Source organism: Lipotes vexillifer, unplaced genomic scaffold (genome assembly GCF_000442215.2).
Source record: "Lipotes vexillifer unplaced genomic scaffold, Lipotes_vexillifer_v1.1 scaffold8, whole genome shotgun sequence".
NCBI classification, from domain to species: domain Eukaryota; kingdom Metazoa; phylum Chordata; class Mammalia; order Artiodactyla; family Lipotidae; genus Lipotes; species Lipotes vexillifer.
Window position 1 is genome coordinate 6347127 of NW_006781519.1, and position 22282 is coordinate 6369408.

At 41.2% G+C, this 22282-nt stretch overlaps 1 protein-coding gene across 6 annotated transcripts in view; it reads left to right on the forward strand.

The window, feature by feature from the left end:
- Positions 1–22282, forward strand: part of CADPS (calcium dependent secretion activator) — a 475342-nt gene that overhangs the window by 117189 nt on the left and 335871 nt on the right. For all 6 annotated transcript variants that reach the window (XM_007454769.1, XM_007454764.1, XM_007454767.1 and 3 more), the window contains one exon: positions 4559–4891. In XM_007454769.1, coding sequence (XP_007454831.1) covers positions 4559–4891 — 333 coding nt within the window. The remainder of the gene's footprint in view (positions 1–4558; positions 4892–22282) is intronic.

The following is a 22282-nucleotide window of genomic DNA, read 5'->3' on the forward strand; positions in this document are numbered from 1 at the left end:
ACGCAGGCCTCTCACTGCTGTGGCCTCTCCCGTTGCGGAGCACAGGCTCCGTACGCGCAGGCTCAGCGGCCATGACCCACGGGCCCAGCCGCTCCGTGGCATGCGGGATCCCCCCAGACCGGGGCACGAACCTGCGTCCCCTGCGTCGGCAGGCGGACTCTCAACCGCTGCACCACCAGGGAAGCCCTAGTTATCTATTTTATATAGAGTAGTGTGTATGTGTCAATCCCAATCTCCCAATTTATCCCTCCCCCCCTTACCCCCATAAGTTCATGGACATGATGCTGATGAAAAAAAAAGTTACCTTTTTAATGGCTTCATGATACTCTATTTAAAAATAACAGGTAACTTTTATTACATTCTTGTAGTAGAGCACCATACTCACCAATTGACATTCATTGTCTCACTGAATCTTCACTCAAATCCTACACGGGAGGGTGATTGTGATTCCCATTTGAAAGATGATAGAACTGAAGCCCAGAAAGATGAAGCAATTTGCTCAGCTGACAAAGCTAGCACCTGGTGGAACCAGGATTTGATCCCAGGTCATCTGACACTAAAGCCCACTGCTCCCATTAGGTGTGTGCCATTCATTAGTAAAATTCATTAGTAACCTGGTTGTTGTAGGTTTTTTAAATCTTATTCACTCTAGCATCTAGGTATTTTTCTTATTTATGTTGAAATGATATGCTTTTGTAGAGCAGGAAAGGATCCATCTTGTGTTCTCAGCCTGTCTGTAAAGAAGCAGGAGCTGGGTCAGCTTTACCCCGTATCGTCTACAATCATCAATTACCGATGTGCTTGTGTGTTTCTAAAACAACCTTGAGGTTGCTTGGCTCTGGCGATGGAGCAAAGGACTGATGGATGGGGTTGAGTCGCTGAATTGACTGCCCTTCCCCGTTCCGTATTTATTTGTTTATCTGCCCTCTCCCATCATGACCTACCTGTCTGGGAGTTGGCAGACGGGTAGGGAGGATTTATGGGTGTGCTGCATAGAGTTGTGCCTGGAGTTGAAGGCTCTCGCAACAGCTACCAAAAAATGAAACAGAAAACAAAACCCAAAGTACCCGATAGAGCTCCCAGTACAAATGAGTTTCGGGGTCATTTTAGAGACACGCAAGCACGTCACTGGCCCCACTTCCCTTCTGACAGACTGAGAAGCCAAGACAGATGATGTGCCTGGAAAATTAGTTTTCCGCTGCCACCCTCTCTCCCCGTGGCTGTCTTGCTGCCTTTTGGCACTTGGCTGTCACCTCGATGTTCCGCCTCCTTCCTCTATGCTCTTGACATTCCACTCATCTCCTTTCATTCTGGGGCCTGGCAGTCATATCCTACCTGTGGACAGAGGGAGCCTTCCAGTTTTCAGAGTCTTTTCAGTTTGATCCTCATCAAAGAAGGCTGGCTGCGTGAACCCCATGTGATGGCAAAGGAGAGAGTGGTTGTTAGAAGTCAAGTGACTTATCTAAAGCCATCTGCTAGTAGTTCAACAGATATTTATTGAGTGGTTACTGTGTACAAAGGAAGGGACTGTGGGAAACAGATAATGGGCTCAGGGTCCAGGGGTCACCAGTTATGGATGCCATCTGGGACCAACGTGCCAATATCCTCATTTCTTACCCCCTGTTGTCAGGTCCCATGGAAAAAATGTAGCGTCAGTCAATCGTTTTAAGAGACCAGTATATTGTGCTTGTTGGTTTCTCCTTTACCTTCATTCCCCCATCTGGATATAATCTTCATAGGGTCTCTGCTTTGAGATGTCTGCTTTGTTCGGGTCGTTCCTTCACCGATTCTGTCATTCAACATAGCACCAGCTATGTGCCAGGCACTGTCTTAGGCACTTGGAAGAAAGAATAGGAAAAAAGCAGCTAGAATTCCTGCCTTCCTGGGACTTATAGTCTAGCTAGAGCCTCAGATATTAACTAAATAGTCACAGAGACAAATGACAAATGGCAGCCGTGGAAGGGCTTTGGGAGAAAGGGATATGGTGCTGAGAGCTTATAACGGGGGCCTGCTACAGGTCTGTGGGACACTGGTATGGACAAATGGGAGGAGGGTATGGCTTCATCATTGATTGAATGTTTTTGAGTCACCTCTGATAGTCGTTAGCGCTGGCAACAAAGAATTAACCCCTTTGCATCCCTGCCACCATCATCACTCGCCTGTGCCCATAAGGTGTCTCTCAGCTGGCCTCCTGCCTATTCTCTTGTCCTCTTCAGGTCTGTTTTCCACATTAAAGCCAGAGAATGTGAACTTGATTGTGTCATGTCCCAGCTTAAAGCCTTCAATGGCTTCCCAGTGCCCTTCAGATGAAAACTAATGTTCTTAATGGGGCCTCCCATGCCCTTGGCCATCTGACCCCTTCTGCCCATCTTATACTGGTCATTCTCCTACCCCTCACTGCCCCAGCCATACTGGCTTCTCCTCAGTGTACTTACACATATTGTTCCTTCTTTCACTCTTTTCCTACCCATCTTTCACATTTCATGTCTCCTCCAGGAAGGCTTTCCTAACTGCATATTGGAATATATTCCTGGCTACGGGCACCCATGAACCTGTGTATTTTCCCTTGGCTAGCACTTGTCCCAGATTGTAATGATGTCTGTATGGGATGATTAGGATGATGTCATGGAGACACGAAGGCTGGATCAGCATCTGTTTTGCTCCCCACTGTAACCCTGGCGGCTGGCACGTGCCTTCCCCCAGTGAGTGTCCAAAGAAAGGGTGAATGGCCTCATGGAGAAGGGTATAAACATTACAGCTGAAAAGACAAGCTCAGACTTTTATAGTTCAACTCCCTCAGTGTACAGAAAAGAAGTTAGAGGATCAGAGAAAGGAGGTAACTTGCCCGAGGTCGCACAGCAAGTTAGGGGCAGAGCTGGCCTGGGATCATGGTTTACAAGTCTTGTCACAATGTTACACTGCCTCTCCAGAAACTTCCTCTTTTGCTTCACAACTTTGATGTTCTTTGAGATCTAGACCTATAGCTGAGGCACAGTGTGTCACATGGAGAAACTACCTGCATTAAGCATTACAGATTTTCGGGTGAATTCCTAGCTCATTGAAGCTCGTAAGGCCTGAGGATTCATTTGAAACTTTTTTTTTCTATAATTGATTTTTAAATGAACTCTAAGGTCTCAACTGAGTACCAGTTCCCAGGCACAGTGGAGCTGGCCATGGCCTCTAGCCTGTGAGGCAAACCCTCAGCCCCGCTTCTCTCTAAATTAGTTCATTCAATTGACAATAAATGGAACCCATCTTTCTAACATCTCTCCTCCCCAAGGAAGGCTTTGTGATGGAGCAGGAGGCAATGAGATGCCCCTCAAGCAATTGCCTACCAAAGGCATCCCCTGAAATCTGACAGGGGAGTGAACATTTCTTCCGCCTCTGGAAGGCTATTTATGCACCTACTGAAGTGTGACCAGGACACAGCTCAGAAGTGTCAGACATTTCCTCTTTGTGAATGGGAAGCAGCAGCTTCACTGCCTTGTATGACACCCTAGAACTGTATAGCTTGTATATGCTCCCGAATGGTGGGCACTGGGGTGAAAGCAAACTATTCTTAATGGCTGCTTCATCCCAGGACCCAGGCAGCACCAGCAAAGCAACCAGGGGTTCTCCCACCAGGCAGGTGAGACCCGTAGGAAAGGGAGGAACCAAGGTGAAGTCAAAAGACCGTGAGTTTAGAGTCAGCCAATATGAGTTACCAAGAACAAGTCCCTTCCCCTCTCTGGAGTCTTGGTTTTTCCTTCTACAGAGTGGATCGAGTCTGATACCTTGTCATTCACTCTCAAAGCGCCAGGCTCCCCTGTAGAGATGGATGATATTTGGGGGAACAAGAAAGGCACAGTCCTTGCCCACGTGGAGTTTACATTTGGGGAGGGGAGACAGGCGTTAAATACATATTTACCTAATCCTTGTTCAGTTTTAATTGTGATGAGTATCACTGAGAGGCTAAAATGAGATGTAAATAGTGGACTATGTACTCTGTAAAATGCTGTGTACCAGACATCATGCCAGATACTTTACATATAAAAATAATAACAACCACAACAACTTATATGGCATTAATATGAGCCACTTTTTAAAGTGCTCATCATATATCGACTCATTTAATCCTCATTTAAAAACACTTGTGCTGTAGAAACTACCGTTATCGCCATTTTATAGATGAGAAAACTGAGGTACAAAGAGGTTAATTTGCCAAAAGAAATACTGCCACTAAGTGGGACAGAAAGGCCGCAGGCTGTGTGAGCAATTGAGTCTCTACACTATATGCTGCTTCTCAGGATATGACTGTCTCATTTCATCCTTTCCACAACCTAGTAAATACCATTGTTATTCCCATTTTCCAGATTTGGACCCAAAGGCAAAACATGTAAAGGCCCTCTCTCAGTTCCCACAGCTAGGAGGTAGCGGGGCAGGATGCGACTCACACTGGTGCCTCCCGGGAGGCTCGTGAGGGGGTCCACCCAGGCCCAGCTGCCAGCCTCCAGCCTCACAGGGAGCGTGTTACTGCCGGGCGGCTTCCTGATGTCTGTCCTGCCCTGCTGTTGCTCAGGTGTTCCTGAAGAGCGACCGCGTGGCCCGCATGGTGCAGAGTGGAGGCTGCTCCGCCAACGACTCGCGGGAGGTCTTCAAGAAGCACATCGAGAAGAGGGTGCGCAGCCTGCCCGAGATCGACGGCCTCAGCAAGGAGACCGTGCTGAGCTCCTGGATGGCCAAGTTTGATGCCATTTACCGCGGGGAAGAGGACCCCAGGAAGCAGCAGGCCCGGATGACAGCCAGCGCAGCTTCCGAGCTCATTCTGAGCAAAGAGCAACTCTACGAGATGTTCCAGAACATTCTTGGGATCAAGAAGTTCGAACATCAGCTCTTGTACAATGCCTGCCAGGTAAGGTGTCTGTCACCTGGGCCCAGAGCTGTGAGTAAAGCAGGGCCACATGATGATTTCTGTGTGCCCTAGGCATCACTGCGTTCGTGTGCGATTCTTGATTAAAAAAAATATTTTTTATTACATCTTATAGCTGCATTGGTAAAAGTTGAATATAATCTAGGCTAGAATATATTCAGGTTTTTCTTCTGATTTTTAAAAGAAATTTAAATGTTTTGTGAGCTCCTAAACATCTCACGGACCCTGGGTATTATGTGTATTGTGTCTAAGGGGTCAGTTGGCCCATGTGTGGAAAGTGCCAAAAGATCAAAATGATGTTTGTTTGTTTGTTTGTTTGTTTTAAAGATTATGTGCCTTTAAAATAGGTGGTATTTACAGGTTGAAGGGCTTGTATTTCCTCATTTGGGGAGACAGCTGGACTTAGCACCTGGTCATCAAGTGAAATTATTTAAAACAGAAAGCTTCCAGAACACCTGAGTTTGTCATACCCGTATGGTAGTCACGTCTAAATTTCTGAGATGGCTGTAGCTGAGGCTCCACTTGGGCCCACCCCAAAAATGAAGGTACATTTTCTCTGGATCACAGTTGGGGGAGTGAAGTACCCTAGATCTTCATTGCCTGTGACCGTTTCCCCGTTTCATTTCTTTGTTCACCCACTATTTATTATGTGCCTACTTTGTAGTCTTTGCAGATTTTATTGAATGTTGCTTGGGAGCATTTTTAAAAGGCACATTTGCAGCCCACAGCCCTAGATTCCAGTTCTGCATGCTCAGGGTAGGGCCCAGGAATCTGCATTTTAAACAAGGGCCTCCCTTCCTGGTAATTTTGCTGCCCTTTGCCTTTTAAGAACCATTATAAAAATTCAGCTGCGCCCCGGTTTCCCTGCACCAACTCTGCCCCTAAAGTTGGTAAAGTGAAGACACTGCAGTATACTGGTTAAGAGTTGTTCCTTGCTCAGAATCCAGCAGACCTATAGGTAAATCTTAATATGGCCCCTCACTAGCTTTGGGGCCGTGGGAGTCAGTTAACCTCCCCATATATGAACTTGGGATGCAACTGTTATGAGAATTCATGTGTGTAAAGCCCAGAGTAACATGGGGCACTTTATAAATGGTAGCAGTTAAAGTACATTATAGTCTACTGGAAGAGGCAAAAAGTCAACAGACAACATCAGAACGGTGCCATAAATGTTTTTTTTGTTTTTTAATTTTTAATGTTTTAAAATTTATATTGGAGTATAGTTGATTTACAATGTTGTGTTACTTTCTGCTGTATGGCCCAGTGAATCAGTTATACATATACATATACGTATATCCACTCTTTTTTAGAATCTTTTCCCATATAGGTCATTACAGAGTATTGAGTTCCCTGTGCCACACAGTGGTCCTGTTATCTATTTTATATATAGTAGTGGGTATTTGTCAATCCCAATCTCCCAATTTATCCCCCCCTTCCCCCTTGGTAGTTTGTTTTCTCAGTCTATAACTCTGTTTCTGTTTTGTAAGTAAGTTCGTTTGTATCCTTTTTTTTTAAGATTCCACATATAAGTGATATCATATGATATCTGTCTTTCTCTGTCTGACTTACCTTCACTTAGAATGAGAATCTCTAGGTCCATCCATGTTGCTGCAAATGGCATTATTTCACTCTTTCTTATGGTTGGGTAATATTCCACTGTATATAAGTAAATGTTTAATATAAGAACTACAGGATTTTGAGGCTTCCTTATTCCTGCCTCCATGGCTACCCCCTAATTCAAGACACCCGCATCTTTTACCTGGATGACCAGTGTCTACCCAACTGGTAACCCTGCCTCCCTTCTAGCCCCATGGTAATGCACCCATCACACGCCAACTCAAGTGATCTTTTAAAATTGTAAATTGGATCATGACATTTCTGTGCCTAAAACCTTCTAGGGGCATCCCATCACCCCTAGAATGATATTCCAACTCGTCACTATGGCTTGAGGAAGAACAGGAATCAGCCCCGATCATACCACTTTCCCTGCGTGCTTACTCACTGGCCTTCTTTCTGTTTCCCCAACACATCAGATTGGTTCCGGGCCTTTGCATTTGCTCTTCCCTCAATTTAGAATGCTCTTTTGCCAAGACCTTTGCATGACTGGCCCAGCTTAAATGTCAACTTCTCCAAGAGGTTTTCCAAGATCACCCCATCCAAAGTTCCCCCTTGCCACACACCTCATCAAGTCATTCTCTTTACCATTCCCCTGTCCTAGTTTTATCAAAGCCGTTACCACTATTTTCCACTTCTTGTTCATTTGCTTTTATCTATTTATTATCTGTCTCACCCCCCCCCCTGCCCATCTTTCACCAAAATGTTGGCCTCATCAGGGTGGCAGTTCATCTCTGCCTTATTTGCTAATATTTCCAATGCATGAAAGAATTCTTGGCACAGAGTAGGTGTTCAATAAATGCCTATTGAATTAATAAATGGATGATGGCAGTTTGTTTTACCTGGTTAGTAGGGTCTTATCAACCATTGTAGCTGACCCAGAAATTTCTGGATGTTTTACTAAATAGGAATCTGTTTAGCATTTCATAATATAATATATACATTACATTCAAAGGAATTCCTGACACCCTCCTTTCTTCTCAGCCCACTCCAATTCAGAGCACTTATCGCCTACCTGAAGGTAGAGAGTTTCTGTGATGGGCCAAGAAGTATTTTGAAATTCTCAAATAAGTCTCAATATGAAATTAAATTTAATTATTCTTTTTAATTAAAATGGTACTGCATCCCATGTGGCACTTGTAGAATAGGGGAAACAGGTGGCATTACCATCCATCACCGCCATCTTCTCTACCGTAAGAAGATGGGTTGTCATAGCTTCAAAAAGATTGACAATCACCCAGCTGGGTGATAAGTAATACTCAAAATTACAGTTAGTCAAGTGTTCCTAAACCTGCTAGGCATAAAGTGATTCTAGGAATTCATTTTGCTTCTTATTGCAGCAGCTAGCTTATCATGCAAATATTCTGTTCTTGCTTAGACATCAGCGTCATTGGAAAGAGTCTGTTGCTATGCCATTCTTACCTTGATGGCTTTGAACTTGTTGAATAGGGTTAAGAGGCAGCACCTTATTTTGCTCTTTTCTCATAAAAAATGAATTAATTTGACTCATATTTTCAACATCTGTTCTATGAGTTAGAAAAAATATAATAATAGAAAAGAATCATGCCCTCTCTCCCCAAAATAATGATTGTCCCCTGAGTTAAGAGAGAATTATAAGAAATATAAAGGTAAGTACTTCTTGGGACAGGAATACTTAAGGCATTTCTTATTATATTTTATACTCACACCTACATCTGATTATTGCTTCAGTGGTTCAGCTTAGTAGAAAATAGGACAAATAGCATATGAAGAAGAAAAAAAACCCAGAAATTAATTCTAAATACATGATTATTTTTAACTTCCATGTCTTTAGTCATCTGAGTTATACAATTGTATTGACAAACACCAGAAATATTTTAAAAGAAATATAACATTGGTAATAATAATACATTACAAATGTTATAGAGTTGGGTATTCTCATAACTTACTGGTGGAATAATTTATTATGGTAAACTTTCTGTAGAATAATCTGTTAGTTTGCAGCAAAACCCCTTTATAATGGGCAAACCATTTAACCTGGCAGCTCTCCCTCTAGGAATTTGTTATAAGGAGATACTTAGAGATGTGTACAAGAGTATTAAGTCCAAAGATGTTCATTGCAGCATTTTGTATGACAGTGAAAATATGGAAGCAACTTTAATTCCCAGCAGGAGGAGATTAATTACCTAGATTTTGATTTAACTGTATGAGAGAATAATCTTCAGCCAGTAAAACAGCTGAAGAAGACAGCTTACCACATGGGGAAATGTTCATGACATATTTCTCAGTGGAAAATCAGGCTATGAACCAGAGTGTGAAGACATAATCCCACTTTTATGGAAAAAGTACTGGATGGGTAAAAAAATAAAACCTTCACTATGCTTATCTTTAGGGATAGCATTATGGTTGATTTTCATGGTTTTCATTTGTGCTTTTCGGCGTTTCCAAATTTTCTGGCTTAAGCACGTATGTATTTTGTAAATAGAAACAAATAGCAAAAATCTCAACAAAGAAACTATCAAAACAATGGGATAAGAAGAAAATTATACTCAGCATTGTATTCTAGACTTCAGCCATTAGTATACCACCTTGATGATTTTTTCCATTTCCAAGTACTACATGTGTGATTATTTATTTAATATTCCTAATTAAGCCAACTCCTAACTCACTTTTTAAGCCTATCTTTATTCTTAGAAGTAATATACGTGAAATCACAGCTTTGGTGTACTAGATCTTTTTAAACAATAGGCATTAACGTGAAACATAGCCATTAAAATAGAAGCTGTTCATTAGCCTTCCTCTTACATCATCTCACGCCACCAGTGATACAGGAGACATGGCTATGGTGACCAGGGCCTTGAAATACTGACGTCGGTAGGATAGATCCCTCTCACGCCATCCCTGAAAACAGTCCCAGACTGACGAGAACAGATTTCACCTGAAGTCTGTACTTCTCACACCCTGCAATCAGGTTTCAGAAATCATAGATTTACTCACTCGCTTTCTCAGAGATTACACTCAGCTCTGCAGAATTCGATCCACTTGTAGGGGCAAAGATACAGAACTGAAAATCGTATGCCTTACGTTCATACCCTGCTTGTATCCGTTTTTCTTTTGTTTTATATTTTCTGGTCCTTCTCCTTACAAGACAGAGTAGTTCATAGGTGCTTCCAAATCCAGAAATGCGCATGGTTCCTTGTACGCATATTGCATTTTAGGGGAAAGTGTAATCTGATTTCTGGTGCAGCTTTCTGATGGTTCCTATGATCTCTCTATGAGGTGCTGCTGGGAACTGCAGTTTTTAATCTCAAATGAGAAATGATGTTTAACAAAGAGTGATTCTATCACTTAGCATATCAGCTGTCTGTTATAACATGAACCATGTCTATCAATCCATTTTTTAAAAAGGAAGCTTAATAAATGTCTCCATATTTACTCATAGAATTTTTTAAAGTAGATTGTGTTTATTTGAGATTGCATGCGTCTGTCTCTTAGAAGACTTTGCTCGTACTCAACGTAATCATTGTAAAATCGTTGGAAACCCTTATTATGAAATCAGCGTTGTTTTTATTTTCCCAAACTCTTGAGAGGAAGCAGTCAGTTATGTGGCTCTTTGAGCATTTGAGTTGAATTCTAAACCTAACTCAAAAAACGTAGGATAACCTCTTTGAGAATGGGTGTTACCATCTGAGAAATGAGACTGATGTAGACCTGCTTTCCATTTTCATAAAATTCAAAGGTGATGATGTATTTTAAAAGTTTAAAGAATGCAAAGCACTGTCTTTGCTCATTCCTTTAGTAGCCTTCACATCTGGAGTTGACTTAATGACCAGTTAGGTGTACCAGATGTCTGCAACTTCCTACCCGCCCCCCCCTTCTTAATTTTATGAGTTATCCTTAATAGCTTTGTTCTGAAATGCATGGGCATTTCCCCTTGAAAAACACCTCTGAGATGTTTTCATTTTCATATATTTTAAAATAAAGATAAATCCTTCTTAGGGAAGCAGCCCAGCTAATTTTCAAGGGGATATGGATGAGTACAAGCTAAGAAAGTTAGTTGTTTCTTCATGTTTCAGTTCTGCTTTTTGAGAACAGCATTTCTGGTTGTGCCCTTACTGATCTCACCTGTAGCTCCTGGAAACATCAGTAGTATGACCCTAACCTTCTCCTCAGACATCATTTGTGTCTCCTGGGCAGCAGGGATAACATACACACTCTAACTAATTGAAGATGACAGTATTCTCTTCATTTATCTTCTCTCAATTTCTAGAGATTTTTCACATAATCCAGAAGACTTGACTGGAGGCACGTGGAATATAATTTCCCAATCTATAAACATCTTCACATTTTCAATATTAAATTCCCCACCATTACTGAATTACTAACTTTCTTAACATTTCCTTTCCTATCCTCCAGTCCGTCCTTGATGTACCTTTGATGGTGTGGTTATCTTATTACAGGGCTCTCTTCCTTGGACTTGGTTAACCCTTGGCAGCTTTTCAGTTTATTAGACTGAGGAGAAACCTCAAATTATCAGCTTTCAGCTGTGACCCAGATTACTGGGTTGTAGCTATACCTCATTATAGAGTCTTTCATCTCTATAGAAGTGCATATCTTTTTTCCTAATCTGGAAGTTTCCAGGAGATCTGTTGTCTCAGAATTTGCTTCATGGCCAGGCTGTATTTCTTTTTTTTTTTTTTTTTTTTTTGCGGTACGCGGGCCTCTCACTGTTGTGGCCTCTCCCGTTGCGGAGCACAGGCTCCGGACGCGCAGGCTCAGCGGCCATGGCTCACGGGCCCAGCCGCTCCGCGGCATGTGGGATCTTCCCGGACCGGGGCACGAACCCCTGTCCCCTGCATCGGCAGGCGGACTCTCAACCACTGCGCCACCAGGGAAGCCCCCTTTTCTCTTTTTTAAAAATGTTTATTGGAGTCTAGTTGATTTACAATGTTGTGTTAGTTTCAGGTGTACAGCAAAGTGAAGCAGTTATACATATACGTACATCCATTCTTTTTTAGATTCTTTTCCCATATAGATCATTACAGAGTTTTGAGTAGAGTTCCCTGTGCTATGTAGTAGGTCCTTATTAGTTACCTATTTTATGTATAATAGTGTGTATATGTCAATCCCAATCTCCCAATTTATCCCTCCCCCCTGCTTACCCCCTGGTAACCATAAGTTTGTTTTCTACATCTGTAACTCTGTGTATTATATTTTCTAATTAGGATTTCAGTGGATGTGTCTGACCGATAAAGTTTATGCTTGCTTCACTCATCTGGGTTCTACTGTATCAGTACAAGTGTTTCCTGATTTCATTTTTGAAAACGTACTTAAAGCCCCACAGTGTTCAGCAGATAGTGAAGAGCAGGAAGTGCTTGTCTTTCTTGTCTTGTCCTTGCTAGTGTGTGATCGAGCCAATTGGATGACTTGAAAACATGACTGCTTTGTGTCTTGCGTCATGAGCATCTTCCTGTCAGGGCCCAGTGATCCCAGAATTAGAACAAAGTTGCTCTTTGGAGAAAGAACACCCACAGAAGCTTGCATGAACATTCACATTACAAAGGTGTTAAATGAAGAATTAAACCAGGGGTTGGTAAATATTTTAGGCTTTGTGAGCTCTGCAGCCTGTGTAGCAACTACTTAATTCTGTCATTGTAGTGAAAGCATCCATGGACAATATGCAAAGGAGTGGGCATGGCTGTCTATGTTCCAGTAAAACTACTGGCAGCTGGTGGATTTGACTCAAAGGCTGCAGTTTGTCAGCCCCTGAGTTAAGTAATATATCACATCATCACAGAAAGAATTCTTTACTTTCCACAGAGTGGCCCTATGAATATGAGATGTAGCTTTTCAACCCAAAAGGTTTTAACATAAAACTTAGCCTGGCAGTTCTGTGAACAGTGAAAAGTAATGGTGGTTTACAGTGTTGGAACTGAAGGCAGTCATTACATAACACAGAAGTCAAGTGTGTTCTGTCAGATTCTCAATATACTAGACTCATCACAGTCTTTTTTTCTTTTTGATTGGTTGATTTTATAAGAGAAAAGTGCATTTTAATCAAGAAAGAAGTCAACGGTGAATTGACTTCACCACTGTACGTCTTGGACAAGTCACTTCCTTAAGCACTAGTGTGCTTCTCTGTAGAGTGAAAATAACAACAGAATGCGCTTTACTGCGTTTATTGTGATGCCGTGATAAGTTAATGAATAAATCACTTAGCACTACGCTTGGTATACACACATTTTTAAACTATCATTATTTGTTATCATAATTTATTATTGCTGCCACTTGAGCCAAGATTTTGTCCATCATTATGGTTGGTCTTTATAGAATTTCACAGCTAAAACTTTCAGCATAGTTATAATTTAACTCTAGCATTGGACAGAAAGTAAACATTGAACAGCATGGGTTGAAAAAAATAGCACTCTAAAGTTATTGCTTTTTCACTCTGCTACTTTGTGTTCATGAGCCAGTCACTTAACCTCTCTGAGCCTCACCTTTTGCATAAATAAAATGAGAATAATGATAGTACCCACCTAGTAAGATGGTTGGTGCTACTTATTATTAGCCACCATGAATGAATCTAATTCCTGTGTCTTAGGAAAGTTCCATTCTGTTGAATAATGATGTTTAGGATTGGGCTGGTTCTCTGAAATCAGTTCTTGAAATCAAACAATCAAATCACGTTAAGGAAAAAATCTGAAGAAGCATAACACAACGTCCTTGGCTTCAAGAAGTATACAGTGTAGTTAAGGAACAAAAGTAATATGCGAGCAAAATCCATCCACAGTACAAAGTCATTATGTGACAAAGTAGTCATTTGTCATGTACAGAAGCAGCATGATATGGTAGAGATATGTTTATAGACACATCCGGGTATGCATCAGGCTCAGTTACTTATTATTATCTATTTAACCTTTAGCAATTTCATTAACGTTTTTATAAAGCAAGGATATTAATAGCCACCAGGTAGAAATAAGAGCCTGCCACGTGCTAGAGATTCAGTAAACAGTAGCCTGAGTTGGTCACGGTAGTTAACGGCAGTCGTGATATGGCAGTGGAGGCGCTGGCAAAGGGATGTAAGCTTCAACAGCTGCAGGACTTTGGAGATCTCAGATAACAATGGGATTTGATTGGTCAGGAGCCACTTGCTAGAGAAAGTACTAGTTGGGTTGGGTTTGAACAATCAGGATATGGTTTAGGCTGAATGAAAAGAGATTATCTGAGATGTCTGTTATCCTTTTTTGTCCAGTGAGAGACCAGAGAAGAGAAGAAATTGTATCATAAAGATAACATGGCTGATTAAATAATTAGTCCCAATTCCTCACTCACCTGTATATAGAATGAAACATCCTGCCATTCTTTATGGGTTTAAGTAAATTTATACACCTCTTAACTTTGGGCCCAGCCATCACATTTGCTTTGTTAATAGGCTGTCATCAGAGTTGAAAAGCAGAGGATTTGAAATATGCTTATATATGTGGTTTTGCTGCCATTGCATTTTGGTCATCTCCCAAGAGAAGAATATGCCTCAGGTTCACTCCTGAACACATCTCCAGCCTGGACTTTAGAATCGGGTTGGCCAAAAGGTTCGTTCGTTTTTTTCCATGAGATGGCTCTCGTAGCACTTAGTTGTCTTTAACTTCATTCGAAACAATTCTGTTAGATTGTATTGTGACAGCTGTCATATCAGCGTGCATTTTTAAAAAGACATCAAAATTGGTGAATTTTTGTGTAGCCATTTTAATATTGAAGGTGGAAGAAAAAAAAGCAACATTATCAGCATATTATGCTTTATTATTTCAAGAAAGGTAAAAACGCAACCGAAACGCACAGAAAGATGTGTGCAGTGTATGGAGAAGGTGCTGTGACTGATTAAACGTGTCAAAAGTGGTTTGCGAAGTTTCACGCTGGAGATTTCTCACTGGACGATGCTCCACAGTCAGGTAGATCAGTTGAAGTTGATAGCAATCAAATCAAGACATTAATTGAGCACAGTCAACATTATACCACACGGGAGATAGCCCACCTACTCAAAATATGCAAATCAGGCATCGAAAATCATTTGCACCAGCTTGGTTATGTGAATCTCTATGATGTTTTGGTTCCCCATAAGTTAAGTGAAAAAAAACCCTTCTTGACTGTATTTCTGCTTGTGATTCACTATTTAAATGTAATGAAAACGTTCTGTTTTTAAAACAAATTGTGACAGGCGATGAAAAGTAGATACTGTACAATAATGTGGAACGGAAGAGATCGTGGGGCAGGCGAAATGAACCACCACCAACCACACCAAAGGCTGGTCTTCATCCAAAGAAGGTGACGATGTGTATATGGTGGGATTGGAGGGGAATCCTCTATGATGAGCTTCTTCCAGAAAACCAAACGATTAATTCCAAAGAGTACTGCTCCCAGTTAGACCAACTGAAAGCAGCACTTACGAAAAGCGTCCAGAATGAGTCAACAGAAAATGCATAATCTTCCATCAGGATAATACAAGACCACATGTTTCTTTAATGACGAGGCAAAAACTGTTACAGCTTGGCTGGGCTGTTCTGATACATCCGCCTTATTTACCAGAAATTACAGTTTCAGATTTCCATTTATTTAGGTCTTTACAAACTTCTCTTAATGGAAAAAAATTCAATTCCCTGGAAGACTGCTAAAAGGCACCTGGAACAGTTCTTTGCTCAAGAAGATAAAAAGTCTTGCGAAGATGGAATTATGAAGTTGCCTGAAAAATGACAGAAGGTAGTGGAACAAAAGGGTGAATACAGTTGTTCAATAAAGTTCTTGGTGAAAATGAAAAATGTATCTTTTACTTTTACTTAAGAACCAAAGGCACTTTTTGGCCAACCCAATACAATACACGTGGAACAGAGCTGAACTGAACTGAACCCACAGTGTAGAACCAAGCCCAGCCAACTCTAAGTCTAAAGCAACCCACAGTCCAAAGCTTATAGCCAGGCCTAGTCTAGATCAGCAGAATCCCAGGCCAGCTGACAGACTCATGAACACAACAACCAACGTTGATTTGTGTAAGTTACTGAGTTTGGGAGTGATTTGTCATGCAACATTACCGTGGCGATAGCTGACTAACACAAACAACATTTGAAATAAGTATACATTATAAGTAGTAGATCACTAGTAAGATACGCTGTATACTGTAAAACTGCATCTTGTAAATCCTCAGGTATAGTGGGGTTCTATATTAACTACTAATTTTTCTTCACTATTTCAACTGCTTAATCCAGAATCACCTCTTTTGCCCCTCTCATTTTCTATTTTTGACCTGAGTTGAACTTTTCAAAACGTTACTGATGTGCTGGCTTCCTGGTGTCAGTGTTAATGTGCTAACTTTAAAAGCTCCTTCTATGAAACAGGAAAGAAGATAGGTTGGCTGGGGGTATATAGTTGAGAAATAAAGCTGTGTCATTTTACTCATTATCCAAGAGTGAGGGTAGAGTCTGAATAGTTCTGGGAACTGGACAAGTGAACAGGATGTCTGAAATCCCCCTTTATTAAAAAGGCCAAGGCAAGTTAATAAAGATTGATAGAAATCTGCACAGCCCTTGTCCTTTTTTAAAAAATTTATTTATCTTCATTTATTTATTTTTGGCCGTGTTGGGTCTTCGTTGCTGCGCATGGGCTTTCTCTAGTTGCAGGGAACGGGGGCTACTCTTCATTGAGGTGCGCAGGCTTCTCATTGTGGTAGCTTCTCTTGTTGCAGAGCACGGCCTATAGGCCCTTAGGTTTCATTAGTTGTGGCATGAGGGCTCAGTAGTTGTGGCTTGCGGGCTCTAGAGCGCAGGCTCAGTAGTTGTGGTGCATGGGCTTAGTTGCTCTGCGGCGTGTGGGATCTTCCCGAACCAGGGCTCGAACCTGTGTCCCCTGCATTGCCAGGCAGATTCTTAACCACTGTGCCACCAGGGAAGTCCCCAGCCCTTGTCTTTTAAGGGGTGCATTTATTTTACTGTTGCCAGGATGCCTGTATCCATTGCCGATGGCTGCATAACAGCTCTCAAACTCAGTGGCTTAAAAGAGTGAGCATTTGTTGTTGCTCACAAGTCTACAAATGAGCTGCGTGGCTTCTCTGGTCTTGGGCTCACTTATGTATTTATTGTCAGCTGTGGATCTGGTGGGAAGTTTTGTCCTCTTTGGGGATGAGTCGCCCACAGATGGATTAGGATGACTTTGGCTGGGATGACTTGGTTATATCCTCCATGAGGTCCCACTCCCTGGACTTCTTCATGTGGCTGCTAGACAGGGTACCAAGCGAGAGGACGGAAGCGTGCAAAGCCTCTGGAAGTCTTGGTTCAGGGCTGTCACACTGTCACTTCTCTTAGCTAAAATAAGTCACGAGTTCAGCCAAGATTCAAGAAGAGGAGAAACAGACTCCATGTCTTGATGGGAGGAGCTGCAAAGTCACTTTCTAGATGGTGTGGCTACAATCAGAGTGAAGGGTCGTGGCCACCTTTGAATCTGCCACAGCTATTGTTGGCATCACTGTTACTAACACGCCCTAGTATTCAACTGTTTAAACCAGTATATGTGCAACATACTTTACCCATTTCTTTTAATGAATACAATAATAATATTTTTATTGCTATAGTAAAAATAAATACCATATGTAACAGGAAATTAAGCCCAAAGGTCCTTGACCTCTACTATTGAAATGTGAAGCAAAAATTTTAGATGCAGAAGTATTTTTGTTCTCAGGAAACTATTAGCAAGTGTAGAAAGATAAGTTTGTTTGGTTTTTTTTTTAACATCTTTATTGGGGTATAATTGCTTTACAATGGTGTGTTAGTTTCTGCTTTATAACAGAGTGAATCAGTTACACATATACATATGTTCCCATATCTCTTCCCTCTTTGTCTCCCTCCCTCCCACCGTCCCTATCCCACCCCTCCAGACAGCCACAAAGAACCGAGCCGGTTTCCCTGTGCCATGCGGCTTTCAGTTAGCACTTGGGGTCGTCGTCAGCTTTTTATTATTATTTCAAATGCCTTTCAGAGAAGAGGGCATATTTTCCGTTCCTGATCCTTTTGTCACTGAGAAGTATTAGTTGCTTCATGATGTGGCCCTGAGATAAATAGTCATTGCTTTTCTATCTTAAAATACTGTCCTGATTATAATAAAACCTCCTAAAACAGTGAGGTGAGAGTGAAATTAGGTGTGGAAGACTGGATGCACCGATAGCGATAAGACATTCCATCATGCATTTATTCACACACAATTGAGTGTCCATTGTGTGCGAGATATTGTTCTAGGAACTGAGGATACAGCAGTGAAAGTGAGAGGCAAGATCCCTGGCCTCGTGAAGCTGACATTTAATGGGCAAGACAGGGCAGTGTCTGTGTGCACAGGAGTTAAGCTGTCTCACCAACAGCACATCCATCTTCAGCCCACAAGAAGAGAGAAAGAGGAAGTGGTAGGCAAACTGCTCCTTTTGATGATGTAACTTAGAAGTGCGTTCAGCCCCACTCCAATCCCATTGCAAGAGCTTAGTCATATGACCACGTGTCTTTACAAAGAAGCCTGACAAGTGTAGTTTCTAGCTGGGCATGCGCATTTTCAAGTAAAACTTTGTGGGGCTTGGGGTCTTCAAGTCCTGATAAGAAGAAAGTGAGCACGGATACTGGGGCTTGCCTAGCAATCTCCACCACTTTGACAGATTCTTTACTTATTATTAGGCAATATTTAAGACATGCACCATGATCCAAAATAGAATATACCAACACTTGCATACCCATTACCCAAGTTAAAAGTAAATCTTATTAGTAAAGTTGAAGTCTCAGTCTCTCACTGTGCCCCAAACCTAGAGTAACCATTTTCTGCTATTGCTGTCTACTCTTTCCATGCATTTCTAAGTACTTTCATTATATATCTATATCTATACCTGTATCCATCCTTAGTAGGTCTTTAGTAACTTTTTGGCACTGCAGTTTGGGCTAATCATTATATTGAGAGATTCATTCATATTGATATGTGTAGCTCTATTTATTCATTTTCTGGAGGATATTCCATTATAGATATATTGTCATTTATTTACTCAATAAAGAAATTCCTTTTTTTGCTATTACAAAAATGGTGTTGTGGATATTCCTATACATGTCTCCTTGTACACATGTATAAGAATTTCTCCAGGGAACATACCTAGAAGGATAATTTACTGGGACATGAGGTAATTGCATTTTAAAGTTATTAGGTATTACCAAATAATGCCTCAATCCGTTGTACATTGCCTTGAACAGCACAAAAGTGATTATTGTACTCTTTACAAATATCCGTAGTTGAAAAGTAAAATTTTATTTTAATGAAGGAACTAGACCTCTCCTACATTGCTTTTGGGAGGATAAGACTGAGCAATTCCATCCCTTGGTACATACCCAAGAGAAATTAGTATATTTGTCCACCAAAAGATATTGCCAAGAATATTTATAGAAGCTTCATTGACAGTAGCCAGAAATTGGGAACAAACCAAATATCCATGAACAGTAGAACTGATACACGAACTACAGTACATTTATACAGTGTAATACTCAAGCAATTTAAAAAAGAACAGTGGTACATTCAGCAGAAAGGATGCATTTCACAGACATTATATTGAGAAAATATATCCCAACCCAAAGAGTATATATTCTATGATTTCATTTGTACGAAATTCAAGATCAGGAAAAATTCATCTACGGTGATAGAAATCAGAACAGAGATTATATCAGCAGGGGGAGGAGGGGAAACTGAGTAGGTATTGATTTGAAGATACTCAAACGCTAGAAATGTTCTGTATCTGTAACATCTAAAATGGCAACCACTAACCTCATTAAATAAAATTTTAAATTCACTTCTTCATTCATACTAGCCATATTTCAAGTTCTCAATAGCCAAGTATGGCTTGTGGTTGTCAAAATGGACAGTGCAGCCCTAACATTTCCATCATCGCACCAAGTTCTCTTGGATGACACTATTCCATATCTCGAGTGGTGTTTACATGGTGCATGTATGTGAAAATTAACCAGGCTGTAGCCTTGAAATTTGCCCTGTACAATAGGTATGCCTCCTAAACAAAATATGCTTCAAAATATAAATATATTATACCTCATAAAATAAGAGGAAAGAGAGCAAAAACGGAAAGAAAAAAAGAAAAAACAAAAAATATAAATACGGACTTTTCAAATTTGAATTTTGAAATTAAAATGTGACATGAACTCAGGAGAAGAAAGCACAAGAGCTCTGCATAAAAATATCAAATAAAACTTTTAAAATGGAGATTATTTCCCATTAACTTTAATGAGGCTCCTTCTAGGTTTGCAGGTTTAGCAAATTATCAAACCAAAAATAAAAACCTTAGGCTCAGCTCTCAGGCAAGTTTTCTCAAATTCTGAAGCGTCAATGGATGCTCTTCTGGCATCATTGCCTTTGTTACATTTCTATGTAACTAATCTATGTTGCTAATTAGATTCCATCATGAAGCATGGTTTCAATCATTTTCTATCCAACACCAGCATCTTTGTTTGTGTAGAAATGCGTGACGCCCAACTGTGCACAAATACGTGCAGAATAATGAGTTAGAGTGGTCTGATTTCTGTTTTATGAAAGTTAATTGGAAGTATAACTTCACTCTTTGTCACAGAAACCTGATTAACCCATTGTCTATCTTACATTTGCTCTAAGGAATTCCTTTCAACACATATTTGGTTTTAGGTTATCAAGAGCATAAAAAAGAAACAGTCTGAGAATTGTAGGTCAAAATAGTCACACTGGAGATAAACACCATCCTTCATGTGTTTGAACAGAGCAGGATGAATCAGAAGAGCTGTGTGACCTTGGGCAACTTCTTACCTTCTCTGAGCCTCAGTTTTCCTCACTTCCTGCCTTCCCTGACTCTGCCAAGAAGAGTCATTGTCTCCCTTCTATTTGTTCCCAGCACAAGCCATGGCGACCACGGGAGTGGCACAGAGCTCGGTGGTCCTATAATTTAGTACCATGCACATCGTCTTCCTCTATGAGACTATGAGCATCTGGGACTGTGAAATTTATCTTTGTTTCCTTAGCACCTAGGCCACTGCCTGGCCTGCAGGGTATCTCAGGAAAGATTTGTTGCATAATTCACTTGGTGAGTGTATGAATAAAAGAATGAACGCTATATTATGTATTGCTGTATAACACATTACCCCAAAACTTAGTGGCTTGAAGAAACACACATTTATTATCTCATGATTCTGGACGGTCAGGAAGCTGGGCATAGCTTAGCTGGGTCTTCTTTTTCAGGGTTCCTCACAGGCTACAGTCAAGGTATTGGCTAGAGCTACAATCGTCCCAACTAGGGCTGGATCTGCTTCCAAGCTCACTCCGTAGTTGTTGAAAGGATTCAGTTCCTTGCAGGATGTTGGACTGCGCCTTTCCAGCATGGGACTGGGACTTTCCAATGTGGCAGCTTGCACCAGCAAGAGAGAGAGTTTGCTAGGAAGGCAGAGTTTGCTATAATTTTTTATAGACTAATCACCGAATTGACATACCATAGCTTTTGCTGTATTTCATTTATTAGAACCAAGTTACGAGGTCCAGACCTTACTCAAGGGGGAGAGATTCCACAAGGGTATGAATATCAAGGTGGGGGTCCTTGGGAGGCCATGTCAGAAGCTGCCTACCACAAATGCCTACTTCACAAGCCTTCGAGGAAGTTCTGAATGAGGCAGTGTCTGTGAAAGATACCATACGCTTGCTGTTTGCTCTCCCTAGACTGTTCTTTTTCCTAGAATGAACTTCCCCACATCCTACTCAAATTTCATGTTTTAGCTTAAGTGCTACCTCTGAGGGGCCTTCACTGAATATGAAAATATGATCCTTGAGCCACTCTTTGAACCCAGCACCCGCTTCTTTTTTTCCTTTCTGGCACAAATTGCCGTTCGTAATTATTTTACTTATGGTCGGTCTTCTCCATGGGAAAGTAAGCTCCATGAGGGCAGGAACCCTGCCTGTCTGATCTCTCCTCTCTGACCAGCGCCTCACACATGTTAGGCCTCAGTAACTATGTGTTAGAAAAAAACCTGTTTCTTTAGATCCTTTTACAATTTATATGCTTCGCAAAACTAGCGCCAGTTGGAGTCATCATCCTTTGAACAGTCTTCAGGGACTTGGAACAGAGCTGTCCCAGGGGAGGGGACTCTGTTTGCTCAGATTTGAGAGTATGCATCCCAAAAGAGCAAACCCTCTTTGGGGTGTAAGTTATTAATAACCTGCAATGATAAATTTGGCTTACCTCATTTTAGAGGTAAGAAAATATGGAAGCACTGTCGCACAAATGATAGCGATATTTGTGTTTTCTTTTTGTCACCTCCCTTCTCTGCCCTCTCCTCCAAGCTTCATACCTTTAAAACAGCCGACAGCCTTGCACCCCCTGTGCCGTCCCTCTCAGCTCTGCTCCCTGCCCCAGCAGTAAGGGCTACATTGTCCAATGCTGTAAGAGTCCCTGTTTATTGAGTAATAGCTACATGCCAGGCATTGCACTAAAATGTTTACATATGTTCTTTCCAATTCTCACCACAACGTTTACACAGGATACTGAAGTACAAATAAGTTAAAATCAAAAATTCAGGGCAACCAAACTTTCAAGGCCAAGCTAATTCCATCACCATCACCCACTCACCAAGCCCTCTCCCCTTCCCAAGGCATATTAGAAAAGACTGAAGATTTGGGGGTCAGCAGGAGGTCTGGATTTTGGTCCTGGTGATCATGTTACCTCATATACGTCACTTTTTTTTTTTTTTTTTTTTT